Source organism: Anopheles ziemanni, chromosome 2, assembly GCF_943734765.1.
Source record: "Anopheles ziemanni chromosome 2, idAnoZiCoDA_A2_x.2, whole genome shotgun sequence".
Classification (NCBI taxonomy): Eukaryota; Metazoa; Arthropoda; class Insecta; order Diptera; family Culicidae; genus Anopheles; species Anopheles ziemanni.
In genome coordinates, this window is record NC_080705.1 from 32,949,078 (window position 1) to 32,969,448 (window position 20,371).

At 45.8% G+C, this 20,371-nt stretch overlaps 1 protein-coding gene across 1 annotated transcript in view; it reads left to right on the top strand.

The window, feature by feature from the left end:
* Positions 1-20,371, top strand: part of LOC131293452 (uncharacterized) — a 70,314-nt gene that overhangs the window by 17,413 nt on the left and 32,530 nt on the right. The window contains exons 3-6 of the mRNA XM_058321530.1: positions 5,242-5,378; positions 14,779-14,825; positions 14,967-15,098; positions 18,280-18,452. Of these exons, the coding sequence (XP_058177513.1) occupies positions 5,242-5,378; positions 14,779-14,825; positions 14,967-15,098; positions 18,280-18,452 (489 nt within the window). The remainder of the gene's footprint in view (positions 1-5,241; positions 5,379-14,778; positions 14,826-14,966; positions 15,099-18,279; positions 18,453-20,371) is intronic.

A 20,371-nucleotide genomic window follows, 5' to 3' on the forward strand; every position in this document is an offset into this window, starting at 1 on the left:
GTTGTTTTTAGGTTCACAATGCCCGTGAAAACACGCGGAGCGAAGCCGCGTTAACTCTATTAAAGCCGCACAATACGGCTCAGCTCACGACCCATAAGAAGACATAGAAAAAAAGAGGGCGAGCGCTTTTCACCATCAACAGAAAGTACAATTAAACGCAAATGTAGCGGAACCGATGGAGTTTGTTCATTTGCCGTAAATTTGAATGCCGAGCACGTTTTTCGATTGGAAGAGAGCGCCCGGTCAGTTTATGTTTTTCTCTTGTTTTGAAGTGAATGTTTTTGTGCGTTTGCGCTTCAGCACTGATTTCGATTTTGTTGGTTTTTTCTTTCCGATTGATATACCGTCAAACTGTTTTTGTACTTGTACTTTATACATTATCTGTACCATGTCGAAAACCTTTCCATTATTCGACGCAGGACAAAAGATTGAAAAAGGGATATTCGTCGTAAAATGAAATTTATCGAATTTGCGATGTTATAAAGCATTTCAAAGTGAGGAAAACAAATGTTTCCCTGAGTCTTCCTGATCCGGAATCTTCTCTAGCGCTTCGTGGTTGAGGTTTTTCTAGTAATTCAATATTTTCTCCATTATCAATCAATTTGCTCGACTTCAGGCTGGCATCGCTGGGCAAATACAGCAGTTGCGTTTAATAGTTTGATGAATTTAATTTCTCCATCAATCAGAACGCCGGTACGCTTAACGATAGCAAAGTCTTACCGTGCATTCTGCGGACAGTCGAGAAGAAGCGGAAGGCCTGCTAGAAATTGATTATTTTCTAAAGTTCTTTGAAGGGAGTGAGAGAACCGATATAGAGGAGGGTGGATAATGTCCTTTGTGCGATTCGGGAGGGATAAAATCCTGAAACCATTTAAAAGCTTTACGGATACAGTTTCGTGACCATTTCAGTCGACGATTATGGCTCAATCATCGACGGTCTTCTCGAATTCTGCTACCGAGCGTCCGGTTGTAATCGCTCCAAAGGATAACAGATTTTATAGATCAGGTTTCTTCCCTTGCTTCCCGAACGCTGGTCCGGTGAATTGATGGATGTGCCAATGGCTAACGAGAAGCCCATTATTACCGGACACTTTTGGGGCCGGTACCGTTTGCTACGACTTTTCCTGGGTTTCCATTCACCCGAATGAAGTCACCCAGATTGATGACGGTGCCGGGTGGGGATTTAAAGTTTCCATCAAAATGCTATAGAAAATAAAGATGGTTCTGTTTTAAGCAGCTCGCATTTGGTGTAGTCTAGCCCACTTAGTGAAATTTGGCAACGATTTCGGTTTAAACGTCATCCAAACGAGTGCTTTCGTTTCATCAGTATGCAAGTCGTTTGATTCAATTAGTTCCATTTAGTATTTTGATGGACTACAAGCTTCAATCAGCCAATTGTAGGAACCATCTCTCATCATGCCATCATCATCATCATGATCAGTGGAAGAATCCTTGCCAATTGGCAAATCTTTGCACTTCTTAACAACATGGTTCATCAGTGAACCGACGAAGTAGTGCGCTGCAATGGCATTCACTTTTAATTACTCCCTAATTCGGTTTAATTTCATTTTCTTCGCCCACCACCGGTGAATTGAAGCACTCTACCGGAGCGATTGAGTCGGCACTGAGAAGTTCTGAAACCGGCTGGGACCAGGTACTGGCAAACATTGCCAACCTGTTTTGCTCACGCTTTTCCCAGGAAATTGCGGCACATCCTCCAGAACAATCTCCTCTGGGTTTCGTGAGGACCAATCAAGTGGAGCAAAGAAGAGGTGGATGCTTTAATCCTCGTACCCGCTGGGGAACGGTTTTCACCGTGTTCTACAAACATCGTTGGATTCCATGGTACACCCTGCTCCCTTCCCTTCCCAGTGCGACCGGAGGGAAGCCCACCTATTCCGTGAGTATTCCAAAGAAGGTCGTGGCTTCAGGCACCGAACGAGTTCTCGCACACGAGATTCATTAATATGCACGAAGCGTTACAATGGCGATGGCTCTGATTTGGGGCCAAACGGGCCGAACGCATTAGCATCCAATCGACGAACCCGGTCCGACGAGCTCCGAACTCGTCCACAGGAGCTTATCTTTCCTCCCGGCAGCAACAGCAACAAGAGAAGGGAGCTTGTTCTTGTGATAATCTTACCAGAATTAATAACTCCACATCGGAGAAGAAAGGGAGGGAACGAACGCTTAGAATCGTACGAGGGTGAGTGTCCTTTAGAAGTAGTCGTTTCTTCGTTCCTCCGTCAACTGCTCCGCTTGATGAAAACATTCCATGGAAAGCCTTTCTTCTACGGGTTCTGCTCGCCAGAGCAAACAACCAACCTTCTCCTGTCCCAAGCCAAAGCCCGGGCGGTGTGTAAATGGAGGTCCTTTAATAATGCACACCCGAGAGCACCGAAAGCAAACATTAAAGGATTACGGACGAATGCACACCCCGACTGCCTTCGTCAGCTTCGGTTTCCCAGCCTGTCTGAGCCATCGAAACGCGGTTCATAGTTCTCCTCGCCTTCGAGCGAGGCGTTGCTTTGCACGACGTGATGGCAAGAAAATTGGTCGTATGTATTCCACCCCGGAGGTCGAGTTGTTCACGCGACGCGCGCCCCAGAAGATGCGCTTCGCAGACGTTCAACGACACTCCGCGGGCCACACCTCACGTCATCCGCACCGAACCATCCCGCTCCTTCGAGTGCATGATAAATAAGCGTTGCGACTCACGATAGATGAGCCACCAGGCGCCTCCATTCAGCCAGAAATTTCGAGCACGACGCTCGAGTTCGGCCACGGGAGAGTAATCGAGGAACGCCGCGATGTGCGGATGTGTCCGTTAGTACGAGACGTTTGACAAAGGGGAACAAAGGTAGGGCAGTTTGTGTGCAAACGCATTGAACCGAAAGCACGTGCAGCATGATTGACGCACGGAAGCACGTAAACCAATCGATCCACGGGTGTCCGCCAGGCACGGAAAGGCTTCGCGTTGATTTGTGTGGTTAAATAGGTGCATAGTGAATTAATTTGGTGTCGATAATCGACGAGGTTGTATATATTGTATTGGAAAACAATTTGTGTGTTTGGTAAAGCGTGAGAGCTCCGGTTAGGATCACCCCTTATGTAGCACGATTATGCATGGACACCATTAATTATAACTTAATTAGCTATAGTCCATAATGCCTTTAGTTATCTACTTAAATTAGCAATTATTAGTACATGCATCAAATATTTTGGAAGCACCATAGCATGTTGCATTAATTGTACAATATTCAAAATAAAACCTTAGTTTGTTTTCAAATTTTAAATATGTTATTTAAATTTAAAATTCTTTTAAAATAATTTAATTATGATACAACTAAGACAGAAGTTATGGAGAAGAAAAATGCTTAACACCGTGAGGTGTTAAAGATGTACAAAATTATGTTGAAATACCATATATTTGATTTCATTTTAAAAGATATTTATTTAACCATATCAACAAATAAACACATATCTTTTATCACAGTTGTGGTACCATTATATCCCATGTTTAAGGTTTCCCATTCCGGGAAATAAAACAATGGCTGAGTTTTCTATGTAGTAAACATAGGAAATCAAAAATCTCAGCAGGACTGTTTAGAAGAGCATTGAGCTCGGTTTACATGAAGCTCAAAAGATTGCATATACATACGTAAATAACAGTATTGTTATCGTTATTTTTCAAACAACCAATAGATAAGTTAAAAATTGCAAATTGAAGTAAACAAGAAGAAACGTTGGTCCCAAAGTGAATCGCACCAACATACAACTGATCAGAAAAAGGCTTTTATACCAATTTCACCCCTATATTTAACATTGTCATATCGAAACTTGACAGATGTCGTAATCTACGATCATTCCCCAGAAAAAATCTGTTTCTCTCGCTAGTAATATTAGTAAAACTTGATTAACACATAATTAAAACTTTGTACTCAATCAATCTAAATTAGTCAACTTTTGCAGCGCATGGATTTTGAGAGTTGAAACGAATCGTTTAATTCTAGAACTAGAAATATTTTTCTTTTCAATTGTGAACGCTATGGAGTCGAACATATTCACCCTACACAAAAATCGCGCAAAATGACTTAGAAACTCTAACCCAAAGATCCATAATAACCCCTGTTGACATGTGTTTGCGGCCCGTGCACTGGTTCGTGCCGTCGGGTCTTGTTGCACATTAATGCTCGCCCAAACGTTGCACCGGTGGCGCTTGGATCTTCTCCGCTTGCGTCCAAGAAAGGTCAAGAGAACCGGCAACAGTGTGCACCGGAGTTTTTACGAGTGTGTGCGTTGGTGCAGCACACCGCTTTCAATGGGGAACATTTTTATGACTCGCAAACACACGACACGCCAAGCACATGGGGCACCTGGTCGAGACACGAAATGGGTGCAATTTAAGGGATGCACGTGCGCTAACCGGCACCGGGAGCGTCTGCGGGTGGGTGGGGTAATGAAGAAAAACTACCCCCACACCTCCAACTCCCAACAGTGGTGCCGTGACTTGTGGAGTTTGTCGTTGTGGTCGACCCCGGTGGGTGCCGTCGTTTAGATAGACGCCGACGCGTTGTCTTGTGCAACGGTAACATTCAACAAGAGTACGTGCCAGATGGTCGGGGTCGTGGTTTGGCATAATTTATACATTGCAGTAATTACCGTTGGCAAGCCAGGGCGGTCAGGAGTTGCGAAAAGGCCTACAGCATCGTTGCAGCAGATGAGAGAAGTTTAACGATTGCCATAAAGCACCACCACTGCTCACGTAACGCTGCCAGCTCGTTGTGACATTTATTTTCCATAACTGTGGACACCGGTGGCCAAGGGAAATAATTTATGCTGGAATAAACTAAGGTCAAGTCAATATTTTTGCAATATTTATTCAATTTGCCAGCAAAATAATGAACCGAACAATATTCAATGCCGTTGATCAGTTTATCCATGCAAGCGGAAAAGATCGATTGATTCATCAAATATGAAAATCAATATCGCAAGTAGTTTCAATCGCCCAGCGCATTACAAAGGATCGCCCTTGGATCTTCCAGCAGCCCAAGGACACAAGGCGACTCCACTCTTGTTCGTGTGTTGCGGAAAAGATGAAACATTCAACATGGCTTTGTGTGCTACGAACATATCGCGCATAAAATCATGTCCCTTCCTTCTCTCCCCTTCGCACGGTGGTCGATGTCTAGGGTGAAGAAGTGAAATTTGATTCCATTTCGTAAACCCATCGCCCCCAAGTCCACTCGGGGACCAGAAAAGCGTGGAAAGCGGTGCCACTTTTGCCAGATGTGCCTGCCACGCGGAGTGTCATTTTTCGCTCGAAACCGTGCACCAACCCACCAGCGCTGCCAGTTCATCATCTTCCACTTGGGAGGGTTTTAGATTGCGATTCGGATGTGATTACCGGAGACTAGGTCACGACAGGGTCACGAAGCTGCTCGGCAAGTTTCAAGAAGGGTGGAGGACGCAAGTTGCTCGCTTTCTCTGTCCGACGCGACTGGCAGCGTTTCTAATAAGCACTTCGTTACGTCCATAAAGTGTCCCGAGGTCGAGACAAAGTGCACTGGAAGCCTGCAATTGCAGCAGAAGCTGCAGCGTTGAGCTACAGAATAACCTTCGGCACGATTCTCTGCAGCACTAAAATCGTTCCCCGTCCTTTCCATCCTGCTGTATTTACTCTGTCCCATCTTTGTGCCGAATGCATCGCAGGGTCAATGATGGACACACAGTGCCGTGCAACTTCGCCATCGGAAGGTCGAGAAGGCAAACCATAATTTATAGTTTCTCTGCCTCGGCTACTTTTGCCAGCGCACCGAAATGGACCATCAAGTGTTGTAAGCTTGCGATGCCCATTCGGCAATTGAGCAATCGTGTCCGTTTACGTTCAAGCGTCAGTTAAATTTTGCGGAATGGAAAGACACGGAACTCAATGTAGCACGAGAGAGGTACGTTGCTTTAACGGCCTTTTTTGTAAAGAAAATAAAATAAACCATAATGCAGCAAAGGGGGTTCGGTTTCTTTTTCTTCGAAGCTCCGAAATAAAACAAAAAATAAATAAATCGAATCGAATCAGTTTTGTTGCTCGCCGCAAAAGGAAAAAGAAAAACACTGGGTCGTAAAAAAAACCAGCAATGTGCGGGTTGAAAATAAAACACCCGTTTTGCTGCAGCACGAAACGTTCGTTGAAAAATGATACAATTGAAAGCGGCGAGAGTGAGGGGGAAATGGGAAAAAGAAATGGGTTTCCTTTGCTGCGTTGTTCTTTATGGCTGTGAAGGGGGAAAGATTTCGTTTTCGTAAACCCTATACATACACAAACACACATACATGCACACGTACACAACGTAAGCTTCTTGAAACATCCTTGCTTCAGGATTTGTTAGATTCAATCCGACTTCAGACTCCGTTTTCCCAGGAGCTCTGATGGCCCCAGTGTTTGCAGTTCGTAGTTTCGAGGGAATGCTACATGCTGGAAAACGTTCCGTTCGATGCAAGAGAGATGGGTTTTTATTCGCTCCAACTCCTGCAAACCTGGGGGGAACATAAATTGGTTTCAACCGTCAGAAACAGAAAAAGAAACAAGACAGATGTGCTTCGATTTGCACATGCAGTTTGCAGTTCTCAAATCCCTGGGCAGAGTTTGAAGGGTTCGAACCATTAGCAACACCCGTACCTGAGTGGAATGGAACAGAGGCAGGTTTGCGTGTTAAATCAATGGAGTTTTTTCTATCTTGTAACTTAATTTACTACACATTCAGGGGCTTCCGAACGGATTAGTCTTACGAAGAACATTTCCGGCTGCAAAACAACCCTCACGCCCCCTTCGTACGCTTCTGAAAGGAGCATTCTAAATTGTGAAATCCATTTTGATGGGTATGAAAGCCGCCCCAACAATGCCTTTTTCACAATTCCATCTGAGCAAATTACTTCCCAAGGGACTTTTCCAACCCGGCCATCCGGAAGTGCACGCCGACGCTGGCACCAAACCGGGTATGATTTATTGCAGCAGTGCTGCATCTACTTGCAAAACCCGATTTCAACGATCAAAAGCTCTTAATTTGTCGAGGACCTGCTCCGGGGGCTTCGGTTTGCGGGGAAATTCACTACGGTCGTCGCACTGTGTTGCACATTTCGTGCGATATTAAACTGTCCTGCCGGGCAGAAAGGAGCGCACCGTGGAGTTATGAATTTTCCAACACAAACCATCCCTCCCAGACGGCGGATGGTTTCATAAACGAAGCTGCAAATATACTTATATTATTATTATTATTATTAACAACCAAATTGAATCCCGTCTGAAGCTTCCCCACGTTGCCCACGGCGGGTGGTGGAAAGTTTTTTTTTGGTGGTTTGGAAAGCTCGAGCGCACGAACAGAAACTGGGACAAAATTATCATCAACATCTTTGCTCCTACTTCCAACCGAAGGCAACCGAGGGCCACACGGATCGACACAACACAGCGGGCACACCAACAGCACACACACAGACACACACACACACGCTTACCTTGGATCGGACTTGAAGCGAGCGGTTTTATTAGTCTTGCCGCCCGATGGGGCGCCGAACGGATGGCTTGAGGCGAATCCTGTGGGATGCTTTTTGAAGATGGCGATGATGATGGTGATCAGGACGGTGTGAAGGTCGGTTGGTGGTGTTGGGGCTGGAACGTGCATTCCCACGAACACACGTACAACACACAAATAAGCTTCTTTCACTGGGCTCCACATTCGAACAGTGCTTCCGCGAAGGATATTCCATTAGCTTCAACTCCACGGGAACGTTCCTGCCCATGCTTCCAGGCTTCTTGACCTACGCGTGGTTGTGTTGGCCACACTAATGCCACCACATACCACCCCGACAACAGCGCGAGCACGTGGTGTTTGGGGAGTAATTTAAATTTTATGCAAACACGGAATGGTCGGAAAATTGCAAGCACGCTACGGGAATGCTTCGATTTGGGCTGGAGATTCGATGACATGGAATTTAACAAGGATGTTCCAACCGTACACGACCGAACCGTTCGTTGTTTGCATTCCCGCAGGATGAAATCAGTCGAATGCGCCTTCGATGAATGATTGGTTTAGCTCCCACAAGTCTTTCCCGCTTCCCGTTCAGGGAAATTTTAATGGTAGTTGGTCGGAAATTTGGGCTAAATTTATCCAGCTAAAGTAGAAACACAAATAAAGCCCACAATTTAAGGTTCGTTGTTTGGTGCGTGTTAGTATTCAACGGAACGGAGGTAACTTTAGCGGAAATAGAAGTAAATGTTTGATAGAGCCAACTATCCCTCCATGGGTTCGATATAGATGGGAAGGTCTATTTGATTTAATGTTGGGTCGTGTGCTACTGTGCTACCCAACACACACAGCACAGTAAAGTGTGGCACCACACACGATACAGAAAAAAATTGTGATACCACAGTATATTTTTATGCTAATAAACTGTATGAACCGTTCTTTGGTTCCTTGGTATATCTATTTCATAGCTACCATTTCTGTGGTCAGCCGTTCGTAATATCGGAGGGTGCCAGACTAAAGATTCGTTTCCATAACTACCAAAGTATAGGAATAAAGAACATAAACCAGTCTTTGGAATTTTGAACATCGTTATCACATAATTTTACATTAATATTTGTATAAAAATACTACCAGCATACGATACGATACGATACGAAAAGGCTACGATAGAACCGCGATAGGAATAAATCCAAGAAGAAAGCAATTCCGCCACGCAATTCAAACTAAACGCATATATTTGCCATACAAATGCCACTATTCTTAAATTACAAAAACAGGATTTTTGAATGGACTAGCTTTTTACGACTAATAATTTCTTAAAAGGAATACATTTTAAACACTGGCTCTAATTTCTTATGGGTTATACATTAAGTGTTGAATGGGGCCTAAAGCCCTTATCGAGCAAACATAATATGAAGCAAAATTATGCAGCTTATCCGAGTTGTTCCTTAAAAACTGTGTACCAATTTTGTATTGTTCAATCCTGGGATACTTGAGGTTATTATGATTGGAAGGGCCGAAACTGTCAGTTTCCTCGTCGCTGTGCCATACAAAAGGTAAACAACACTTTGGAAAAAGTAACAACATGGCTGCACACACTGTCCATTTTGTATCGAAAAGGTGTTTCTGAATAAATAGAGATATTATATGAATGTATGACACTTTACTATGGTACGACAAATGCACAGTACAGTAAACTGTGAGTGGTACTACAGTACGGCACATCAAAAAGTCTTACTTGACCCAACACTAATTTGATTACAGTATACCATTCTCTTCTACTTATTTGGGAGTTAACTTTGTCAAACATCAAATTTGTTCTTATTTGTCAAACAGAAGCATGCTACTTTACACTGTTTTCAGGGCCAATTCGTCGGCATCAAGCTGCTCTTTGTTGGTAGTAGGCAGTCAATTGCACGCGCACGGTTTTTGTTTGGTTTCGTTAGAAAGCACTTTGGGTTTGTTAAGTTTAACTTTGCCATTATCGGTAACAACATTGGCGCGACAACAACGCGACATTTTCTCGTCGCGCCAATGTTGCTACCGATAATGGCAAAGTTAAACTTAATAAGCCCAAACTGGTTCCTAACGATGCCAAACAAAAACCTTGCGCGTGCAATTCACTGCCTACTACCAACAAAGAGCAGCTTGATGCCGACGAATTGGCCCTGAAAACAGTGTAAAATTTCGTTTAAAAACTAAATCAATAGAATCCTTTAAACAAACACCTAGTTATCTTCAATTCAATTTATGCACTTTTTATGCTGTTACTTTTTATACTAAAAAAAAAAAATTCAGCGCTCATTGGACGCAACCATTTAAGGCTGTCGCTGCAAACAGCAAACAACCTGTGATGGTAGGAAGCAGCACATGACGCAGTAATAACGCTGTTAACATGCTAATGTAACCGTTGCATAAGCACTCTGTGCAGCACACGCTCGCTCGGTGCTTCCGGTGCTCGTTCACAAAGGGATGCACCGTACCGTGGCGCAAACCCGCCGATAATTGCATGTTACCGACATTCGAAGGTGGAGCTGCCTGCCAGCGACGTGCACCATATGGTTGAACAGCGTAATTTGAATTGCGTTAATATTGACATTCCCATGCGCGATGTGTGCGCTCTTGTGGCGCGAATATAGATCGTCGAACACTTGCTGGGTGCTGAATTGCGTATGAGGTAGCAGCGCCGTTCGTTAGTGGCCAATAGAAAACTAATAACTGATGAAAGGGACCGGTTTGTGTGTGTTTGCGCCAGGAGGGAAAATGCACCGTATTTGATGATGGTTGATAAACATTGATTTCAAAAGGGAGGACCTCATTAGCTCTTCAGTTCATGGAAGCACATTTGAATAGTTTACGTCAGTTCGAAAGCAGCTTTTTTAGTTTAAAAAATATGGAAACACGTTCGTTGTACACGTATTTCCTGCCTGTCTTGGTAGAAATAAAATAAAAACGCTCTTTACCATCGACGTTGACACTGCCGTTGCTAAGCAGTTTATACCATCAAACGTCAGCTAACAAAGCAACAGTTTCGCCACCGCCATGGACGGCGAGCAAGTTCAAATTGCTAGTGTTACGTTCGAGGACATTCTTCGCACGTCCCTTCCCTCGCCGGTCGACCATATGCCCTGGTACATTCCGAAGTGCTTCTGGCACTCGCTGATAGCCACCGAACGAATCCCTTCCTGTGAAAGCGCGCCTCTGGACGCAATCAAGGGCACCGGCCGGCAAGGCGACGGTGAACACGGCCCGGCCCAGCCTACGCGCGACATCCTGCTCCGGTGTACGGGCGCCCTGGTCCGCCTCCACAACATCCGGCACATTGTCGTCGTCAGCCGAAACGGTGGAACCGTGCGGCGGTTGCTGCAATTGACAAACGCGTCCCGTCCGGCCCGGCTGCTCGTGCTTACCGACCGGATTTCCACCGTGGAGGAGCTGTTGGCTGCGCGGGGCGAGGGGAACCTCACCATCGTCCGCTACGGCAGGGCGGCGCTGGTGGGCGATGGTGAGTTGGCGAAACTTCCCGCCAGCTACAGTATCGAGTCGGACGAGGATATCATCGCCGGCATCGGGACGCCGGCTGGGATGAAGCTGTCGCCCGAGGAACGGTACGAGCTGAAGCTCGAGAAGCTGTTCCAGAGTGCTCGGATGATTGTCGAGCAGCAGGAGCAAGGTGAAGCTCCCCGAACTGGCGACGGGAGGAAGCTGCTCTTTCTTTATCGTTCGTTTGTTCGCTCAACTTTTGTAAACTGTTTCCAAATTAAGCATCTTCGCGAATAATCTATTACCTGATTGCGGTAAGCATTTTATGTGGTTCGTTTTTTTGTCGAATTGAATTCGAAGTTCCAAGAAACTGAAAGAAGATTATTATCTGCTGAACTTCTGTTACATTTCTTTCCAATTTTGAAATCACTTCTCAATCCTCTGATGAACTCTCGACTTTTCTAGTTTTTCTAATTTTTAAAGAGAAATTTTCTTTCAAAAACGCTCATGTTGCGAATATTTTTATGACACATTTATTGCTTATATTTCCTAATACAATCTTTCCAGACTGTAGCGGAAATACATTATAGAACAAAAAAGAGAGTAAAAAAACAAAATTAAACTGTGATAATGGTAAAGATAATAACGAGGACGGTAAAGGAAGTTTGTCGATGAGGAGATCCGAACAATGTCTTCACTCATCGAGTTTTCACTTTTCCCTTACATTATGCAGGCGATCTTTACTTCCGCCCTTGCCTCCTTCGTAAGAACGGGACCGTAAACCCATTGTCCAAAATGAATATTACCGAACTCTTCCAGCAACAAACCGTGGGTCGCTTTCCGTTCGTCTCTCCTTTTATCGCACACCACAGTGCGGGAAGGTTTCTTTCAATTACCGTCGAGCAAACGCACGAATCAATTCTTTTTGAAGGATCGTGCGGGACGTTGAACGTGGAAGAAAAAATCGATAAACGAAAGAGATAAGGGATGAAAATTCCGTACCGCACTAGTTCCTCGACGCTGGTCCCTCAAAGTCCGTGCCTTTCTTTGCTTCGGGAGTCGCACTGGTCGAGCGAAGGAATTTTCATTACACTTTGTCCGCCTCCCGCACGCGACGTGCTTGTCCTGCATTTTTAATCGGTGGTTAGACTAGAACCGAAGCCGAGAAAAAAAGTGCTGCAAAATGGAAAGCTTTTCCGAATCGTTCGGTCAACAATGGCGAATCGATATCTGGTGCTCTCCAGCAAATTGAATTATTGTTCTGATCCAGACCACACCGGTGGACACCGGACGGAACGACGGTGACAGTTGGATGGGAGGAGTTATTTCTTAGAAAGTAAATTTCCTGGACTGTCTTCTGCGAAAGTAAATCACAATCAGCCTGTGGAGTGGGGCAGACATCTAGGTTCAAGGCTAATTTGTTTTGTGGAGCAAACAAAATGCGGGGGAAATAATAAGCAGAACATTGTATTGCCCAAAGCAAACACTATCGAGTTATAAATTATTATCTCAAGTCATTCCATCATCTTCTTTAGAAAGGTAATAAATAATCCTCACAGTGGCACAAATCGTGCTGGAATTGTCGATATCTCAGCCGCTCGCACTCGGTACATCAAATACAACCGATATCAAACGATCTGTTTCGAACAAATTTCCCGATAGAGGAAGGAAAAAACGGTACACTTTGGTACAAACACTCTCTAACCGGACGAGTGTGCTTGTTTTTCGCACGTACCGAACAAACACTGGCATACCGAACGGCACGACGCCACAGTTGCATGTGTATGTTTGTGTCCATGCGTCACTTCCACCGGCCGATTAAGAGCGTAATCTAATTTTCCGGTCACGCACATCCGCGTTTTTCCGCGTATTATTGTTTCTCTTTGTATATTGGTTTTGTTTGTCCGATTGGCACCGATTACTGTTGGGCCACGGGCTCCACGGCGAAGCTAGTCCGTCCCGGGCAACAAAGACGATGGAGAAAAAGTAGGCCACAATTGCGCAAGTAAACGTCTGCGATAGCAGCCATCCGTTCGCTGACGCTCTTTGATGACGAAGGTTACACACTTTCCGATGAAATACATCCACGGGACGTGCACAGTGGGAAACCCGAATAGGGGCTTGAGGGGGGGAGGAGTTTGGGGTACAGAAAATTGTCGTTTTCATACGTAATACGTCTCGTTCAACTGGCGGATTACGAGCGGTACGTGACTGTTTCCGAGGGCTTGAGGGCACCCCCTGGTTCTGGCACGTGGAGATTCGTGAAATTACATCCATTCTCTTTCCTTTTTGCTGCTGTTACCGTCACCGTCGTCGTCTTCACGTCGAACGTAAACGCAATCCGTTAAATTTCTTACACCTTGGGATATCGCAAAGCGAAACATATATCCTTTGCCGGCTTGAGATATTTTGTGCAGAATTTTCAACAAAAAAAAAAAAGAGAAGCTATAAAATGCAGCTAAGAAGCAGCAAACCCAGCGCCAGCTGCTACAAAACGAGGATCAGCACTCGCTGCCGGTCATAAAATAATGCTAAGCCGGGTCAGAATCCATCCAGTGTGGCGCTTTCTTCGCACCGTATTCAGGTGAAATATTATTACACGCTCTTATCTTGCCGAATAAAATACATTGTTTTACATCGCGCTGGTGGCGGGTTTTTTTTTCCAACCCGTATGCTTTTCTCGAACGACGTTACCTTTTCCGTTTTTATTTCTCGACTCAAGAAGGTTCCCGCCTCCTCTACCGGGAAGGTGTCGAACCTGTATCGACTGCCTGCGAATCGTTTCCATCGCGACAAATGGTCCGGGCACGTCCGGTGGGAGGATCAATGCTTTGCAATGGACGCGATATGCATGTTCCTAAACTCGCAACAAGCAACGAGTCAACGACGTAAGGGCGTGTTTAAAACCCGACAAAAAGAATCAGCATCACATTTCATGGGTTTTACATGAAAAGGCCTAAAACATGGCGCACGGCTTTGCTTTTAGTGGCGCATTGCAATAAATAAAAGCGAAATAATAAAATAAGACAAAACAGGGCACAGGTATCACACGGCGTTGTAGGCTCATCGTTCTCGCCGTGCCTAAGGTGCCTTTTGGCATGTTTTCGCATGTGTGTACCTTTCGTTCGCATTTTTCACCATATTGTGTTCACCTCTCCATCCCCTTAAGCCGTAACGGTGGGCCGTTATCGGTCCGAAAAGGAACCTCCTTTCGAAAGCTTAACAAACCATCTCCAAGCGGCAAACCGATCGATTCTGCTTATAACAGAAGTAACAGACGGTGGTGCAGGAGATACGCCCGGAGAACATGTATTTATTGCAGCAAACAAATAGCCCAAATGGGCTACAGATTCTGTAAGGTTGGGTGGATTATGGGTCCCTTCGTATAGCAGCACGTGTCCCGCTCGGTGAAAACATTCGGTCCCGAAAATGGTCGCATGGTAACAAATCTGACCAATTCTCGGTATTGCGAAAATAGGCGATGCTCCGCCTTGGCGTGTGCCGAATCAAGCCACGCCACGGTCGTTGTACGCCGCAAACGATATCTTTCGCTATCAGTCGGGCATTGCTTTGCCCGCTCGCTCCATCTAATGATGTTGCCATTTATGCGGAGGTTGTTAATGGCAGCAACTGGTAGGAAAATGGTCTGGTTCCATGTTTTTGACACCGTGCGCCGGGTTGGGCTGGGCTGTTGTTGATTTGATTTTTCATCGCCGAAAGTGCTTGTGTTTTGATGGCTTTCTTTTTCGTCCTTCCGTTTTGTTTCGTTTCGCAGGTCTACACCACGCGTCCTCGCTGGGCAACATTGACACATCGTCTCAGGTGAGTTGATTGTAGCGAAATAAATTTGCTCAAAGCCGAACCATCATCATGACGGTGGTGATGGTATTTTATTTTCCCTCCCCGAACAGGAAGAAAAACACTCGCGGACAAACGTTACATTGACGTTTCCTTTTCTTCCAGGCGAAGGTAAACTTAGCGGCGCGCAGTTACGACTCCGAAGATGAAAATATGGGCCGGAAGAAGGGACGGCCGTTCGAAACGGGGCCTTGCTCGAGGGCCCCCGTCTACTCGAAGGGAGACATTCGGGAGCAGGTAAGCACATTTTGCCTCCCATTATTAGCCCTGTAAATTGTAGACCACCATCGAAGGCAGGCCTTAGACCGAGGAACACTGTTGACCGAAGGGGGATACCGGCTGCTGTGGTCGAGGGAAAACTTCTTTTGTCACTTTTTGCCTCGCGTGGGAGGCTTTTCAACTTTAATTCGATTATACGGCTCCCTAACCTGAAGTTGATCATCATTTCCCGCGGGCTGGAACTCACGAATCCCAGTCGTGCCATTGTTAAATTTTGAGCCAGTCCTGTGATTACCGGTGGAAAATGAGCAGCACTCTCCGATCCCTGAGGGACTATTGCATTAATATTCATCCCGCCCCTTCACAGCTGCAACTGAGAATGAAAATTGTTATGATGGTTTGCACACTTTAGTGCTGACAGGTTTTTTTACCTCCCTCTTTTTCTAACAGCTCGATAGGAGGAAGTTCAGTGTTGTCCTTAAATTGTTCACCAGGGGCTGTCCCCTGAATAGAGCAGCTCTTTAATTAGATTGGCGCCCTCTAGGCAACATTTTTCATCGAAAACTTTCTCCACGCTCCTGTGGGTGACAGGAAGGTGATTAGACTTTTCGGACTCACCGAACGCAGTATTCTGCAGTTTTATTCCCAAAGTCATTGCTTTCTAGCTTTCTAGTTTCTACTTGGCAGTTTTATATTGCGAGGAGAGCGAAAAACAGGAAGTTTGTAGATGGAAAATGTTTAAAAGCATGTTGAACTATAATTGATTAGGGAACGAAAATGCAAACAAGGTTGCTTAAGTAAGTTTGTTTGCAATTATTAAAAGATTTTCCAAAAAGGAACTAGTGTAGTTTAGATCGAAGTATGATTCATCAGTGTTTTCTCTAGTTTTTTTTTTAATGTTGAAAAGGATATAAATTCGAAAAATAACGATACAAAACCTTCTAAACTAATGCAAATGGTAAGACGTTGCAATGAATAAACGCACAAAGTCTCTCACGATGGTGACAATCGAGAAAAATTACAGACAAAACTCATCGACGGAGAAAACGACGGTAGTAGATGGAAAAACGTGGTTGCGCAAAGTTTTCCCACCCTCAACCCCCGGCGGTTTTGGGGCAAAAGTTTCGTTAGCGATAGGATGAATCATTTTGCCAAGCGCTTTTCATTGTCACCCCGCCGGTACCAACCTAAGGCACCGAGTTCGCAAATACGTACGCAAAGATCACTCGGATTCGAAGTTGGCCCACCGGCTCCTGGCAAGCTTTCCTCATCCCCCGGGGGAAATTAATAGCTTCTTCACGTTGTTGTACCACCCGGAGGGTGAGGAGAGTTTTGCTGCACTGTGCGCGCCAAGTTACGCAGCCATTAATCATGGGGGACGTGCGGAAGATCCCCAGACAATCCGTGGGCTGGCGGCGATGGAGGCGCCCGGTGGCTCGTAAAGGTTTGATTGTTTGTAGATTCCCGAAGATTACCGGAACAAAGCGGGGGTACAGCACGGCGGGGCGTTCCAAGTGGTTCGGCGCACCCAAGTGTGGTGGTTTGCGGTGGGTTTTGATGGGAGCCACGCGTTTGCCAGCAAGTTTTCCACCGACAGCGAGACAAACGGTTCGATCATTTCTCAATCGAAACGCTCGCGTGATTGATGAGTGGTGTTTTGGCAGGCCGTTTCTGGAGGGCTCGTCCGAAGAGCGTAAATTGTCCTAGGCGAACGTTATCGCACAACTTTGTTTGATGTTGGTGTTTGTGAACGAGGCACCCGTCATGTTTCGAGCATGCCGTCGTTTTGGGCCGCAACGGATTCCGGTATTGCGAGAAGGCTAAGTGGCGGTTCTTGTTTTGACATAACAATATGATAAGTGAAACTTTTGCCCTTTGGTGTAACCGACGGGAGCTTGTGAGCAAATTTCTGGAAGGTTGTAACGAGTCCCAGGTGAGCTTGAAATCTGTAGGAACTAATTCCAATCGGATACGTATGGCTCAACAATCCGAATTATTCTGTCTCAAACGAAATTCAGAACATCGTCAGTTGAGGTGAAAGTATCTGCTAGTGAAGGATACGGTTTAACATGACAGTTGGAACGATTAAGAATTCATTATCAACTGAACCACACAAAGACAGGTGGGAAGGCAGCTTGACATGTAACATCTTCATAAACTATGCATGCAATAAACTTGGCAAGTCATATGAATTTATGAGGGATTTTCATACAATATTGAGTTAGTTAGAAGATTCCGCCTGGATTTGAATACTGACTTCACGAACTTTCAAACTTTATTTAAAAGTAATTCTTTTAAAATTTTAAAGCAAAGTTTCTCAACACTTCGATAGCACGTGGAAAATCATTTTTCCATCAAACTCGACATTCAATACCACGATATTGATTACACGGAGCGCATTGTTGGCCCGCCAAGTTTGTGCAGGAAAATTTGAAAATCTATTCAATTTCCTGGAAAAAAAGATCATTTCATCGACCCGAAATGTGAACCCATCGAAGCTTGCCGACTGCCGACGGCAGGGTTTGTTGTATTTCTTCGCCTCAACAATATCGCTATCGCGAGCGTATTACCGCTCGGAATCGGTATCGAATTTTCCCGCCCCGCAAATGTGCGGATTGTGGACATGGCGGGGCCGTGATTGAATTTCACCAACGCGCAATTGAAGAGAAAATTCAGCCGAATAGCACGTGCACCGCAAATCGAACGCCTCGCCGTCTCGGCACTGGGCCCGTTCGTCATTTTCTCTTGCCCGTAGGATAAACAGATGAGTGGAAACCCAAAGTAAACAAATCACGGCCGGAGTTGCTGATGGAAAATGGAAACTGTCAACAGTTTGATATCAATACGTTCCCGGCGCGGCCACGCTCGAGTTGCTTTATTTTTTGAAGATCCACATGTCCGCTCTCGGGCCTTTCTTTCGGGCTGACACGATTTTGAGCGTCTTAAGGATGGCGGCAAATAATAGGTTAGGGTTTTTTTTGTGGAGGGTGTGTAAGGGTCCTCCACAAAAAATTGTGTGCCAATATTTGAACACACTTGAGCGAACATACCGAACAAACACTTCGGCGCGGCTACTGAGCTAATGTGTAACAGGGTTCATTTGCGCCGTAGGGTGAACCCTTCGGGCCAATCGATCTCCTTTCGCTCCGACAACGGTCATTGTTGATTTTTCATCGTGACTTTTCTTTCCCATTTCCAGTACTGCCTGACGGATCGACAGCTCAGCTCGATAGAGCAGCCACGTCGGGAGCGATTCTTCGGCTGCTGGTCCGGACGCAATGCACCGCAATCGTTCCTGGGCGTCTGCGTGGGCCGCCGCGCGCCCTCCGATGAAAACCTCGCCGATTACGCACCGATGCAGCGCTATCCTAGGTAAGTAAGGCAGCTGGAAGCTTGAAAAATTTCTAGAATAATATTTCAGCATCAACGTGCTTTCAATAACACGGTTCCTCCACAAACACTCTGTTCATGAATCCCGCCGGGAAGCTCAATCTTTGGTTCAAACTCCAACCTCAAAATCCTAGCGTTGACCAGACTCGGTATCCAACCGTACTGACAGGATTGGTATAACTCTTCATTAGGGGCTCTTCGTCCTATGTTCGGATCCTCTCAGCGAACAAGGCGAAGGAAGTCTTGCCCGCTGGACATGATTCGTCCCATACCCCGAAACAGTGTTTTCCATCGGTGGGTTGCGTTCCGGGTGGATCATTTTTATTCATTACCGGTTGAATAATGCAGACTCATTTTGCACCGGCAGGGATTTGCCGCCTCTCCGAGGGAACGACAATGTTCTTTTTCTCCAACACAACCCACGCAAGATACATCGAGCTATAAATAGTTCCCCGGAGATCACGGCATGTTCGCACTCGAGCTTGCAGTAAAAATTTAGCTGGCCAGTTTTGCTCGCTATAACATTATTTGGAGAAAAAGTGCACTTAAAAAGGGAAAACTTTTTCCCGACCCGTACCATATGCAAGTCATCCCCGGATCTCCCGAGCTTGCAGAAAACATGCATTCTCTCTGCGCTGGACGGACGCCAAGGAAGATAAATTGAAGTTCAATAGGTACGCGGTTGGTGAAATCATAAATTCTGCCAGCTCCAGCCAGCAACAACCTTTCACGTCATCCTGCTCCAGCATGGCCATCGGATGATGCTCTAAGTGAAAGCCATTATCAGTGAAATGGATTGCACCAGCTCCTACCGAGCGCTTCCCTCTGACATGAGTCTGCACGACTTTGGGCTGGGCGTTCCTTGGCACTCGATAGCGAAGGACCGTCAGCATTACGCGCTGAATCTGGTCCGAATCTCCGGACCTCACTCCGGTCAGCCATTATTCGGGTGATAACATCAGCTGGAATGTGCTGCCGCTTTCCACTATCAACAATGTCCCGTGCACTCGTCCACGGTTTGCCTCCCGATGGTTGAGTTGGTCCGTGGTGTATGTGGTCTCCCCGTTCAATCCCCGTGCAGCCAACGGACATGGTCATGTCCCAGGGCCACAGACAATGAAGACCGATAACAAGTAACTTCGTACGGTGTCGCCGGGTGGGATGTTGTCACGCCACAACAACGTGTGCGACGAGGACGAGGCAAGGCTCCAAGTTCACTCGATTCGATTGGCATCTTCCAACTCTGGCGTGGCCTGGCGTGAGTTTATGTAGGTGAAGGTTCCCCGGACGAACTCGGGATCCGAACGGTGGTCTCGGTTGGATGCCGGTGTGAATTCTCACTCGACGCTGGTGCGCAATGCGTGTCCATTCGGTCGAAATGTCATCACGGTGAAAGCACGAGCTGGAAGGCTGGGCTGTTTTCGCCAGCGAAACGCTCCAGATCCATCGTCTGATAAAAGGTTGCCCTTCAACGGGAGTAATGGGAAAAGGAGCAACATCACACACACAAACACACACATACACAGCCGTCTGTGGAGCGTGATGTTGCAGTAAACTGTTTTCGTTTCTCTACCTCGTGCGATAATGCTGCACTTAAACGCGGCTCCAGCTACACCGATCTCGAGGTCCATACAGGAGCAAAGGAATTGGGTCAAAGGATGATGTAGTGACCACCATATCGGTGCGTGTGCCTTGTCTTGTGTCGATCCATTAGTGAACTGAAACTGCTAACGAATGGGAATAATTTATGTTCACGGTTGATTTTGGGATTAGCAGGGCATTGGTTTTTGGACTCGATAATTGGTATAGTTGTCTCAACACAAAAGACCAAACGCTATTTTATTTAAGGTAATCCAAAATGCACACAAACATCTTAATGGTGTGTAGTTGTAGGTGCATGT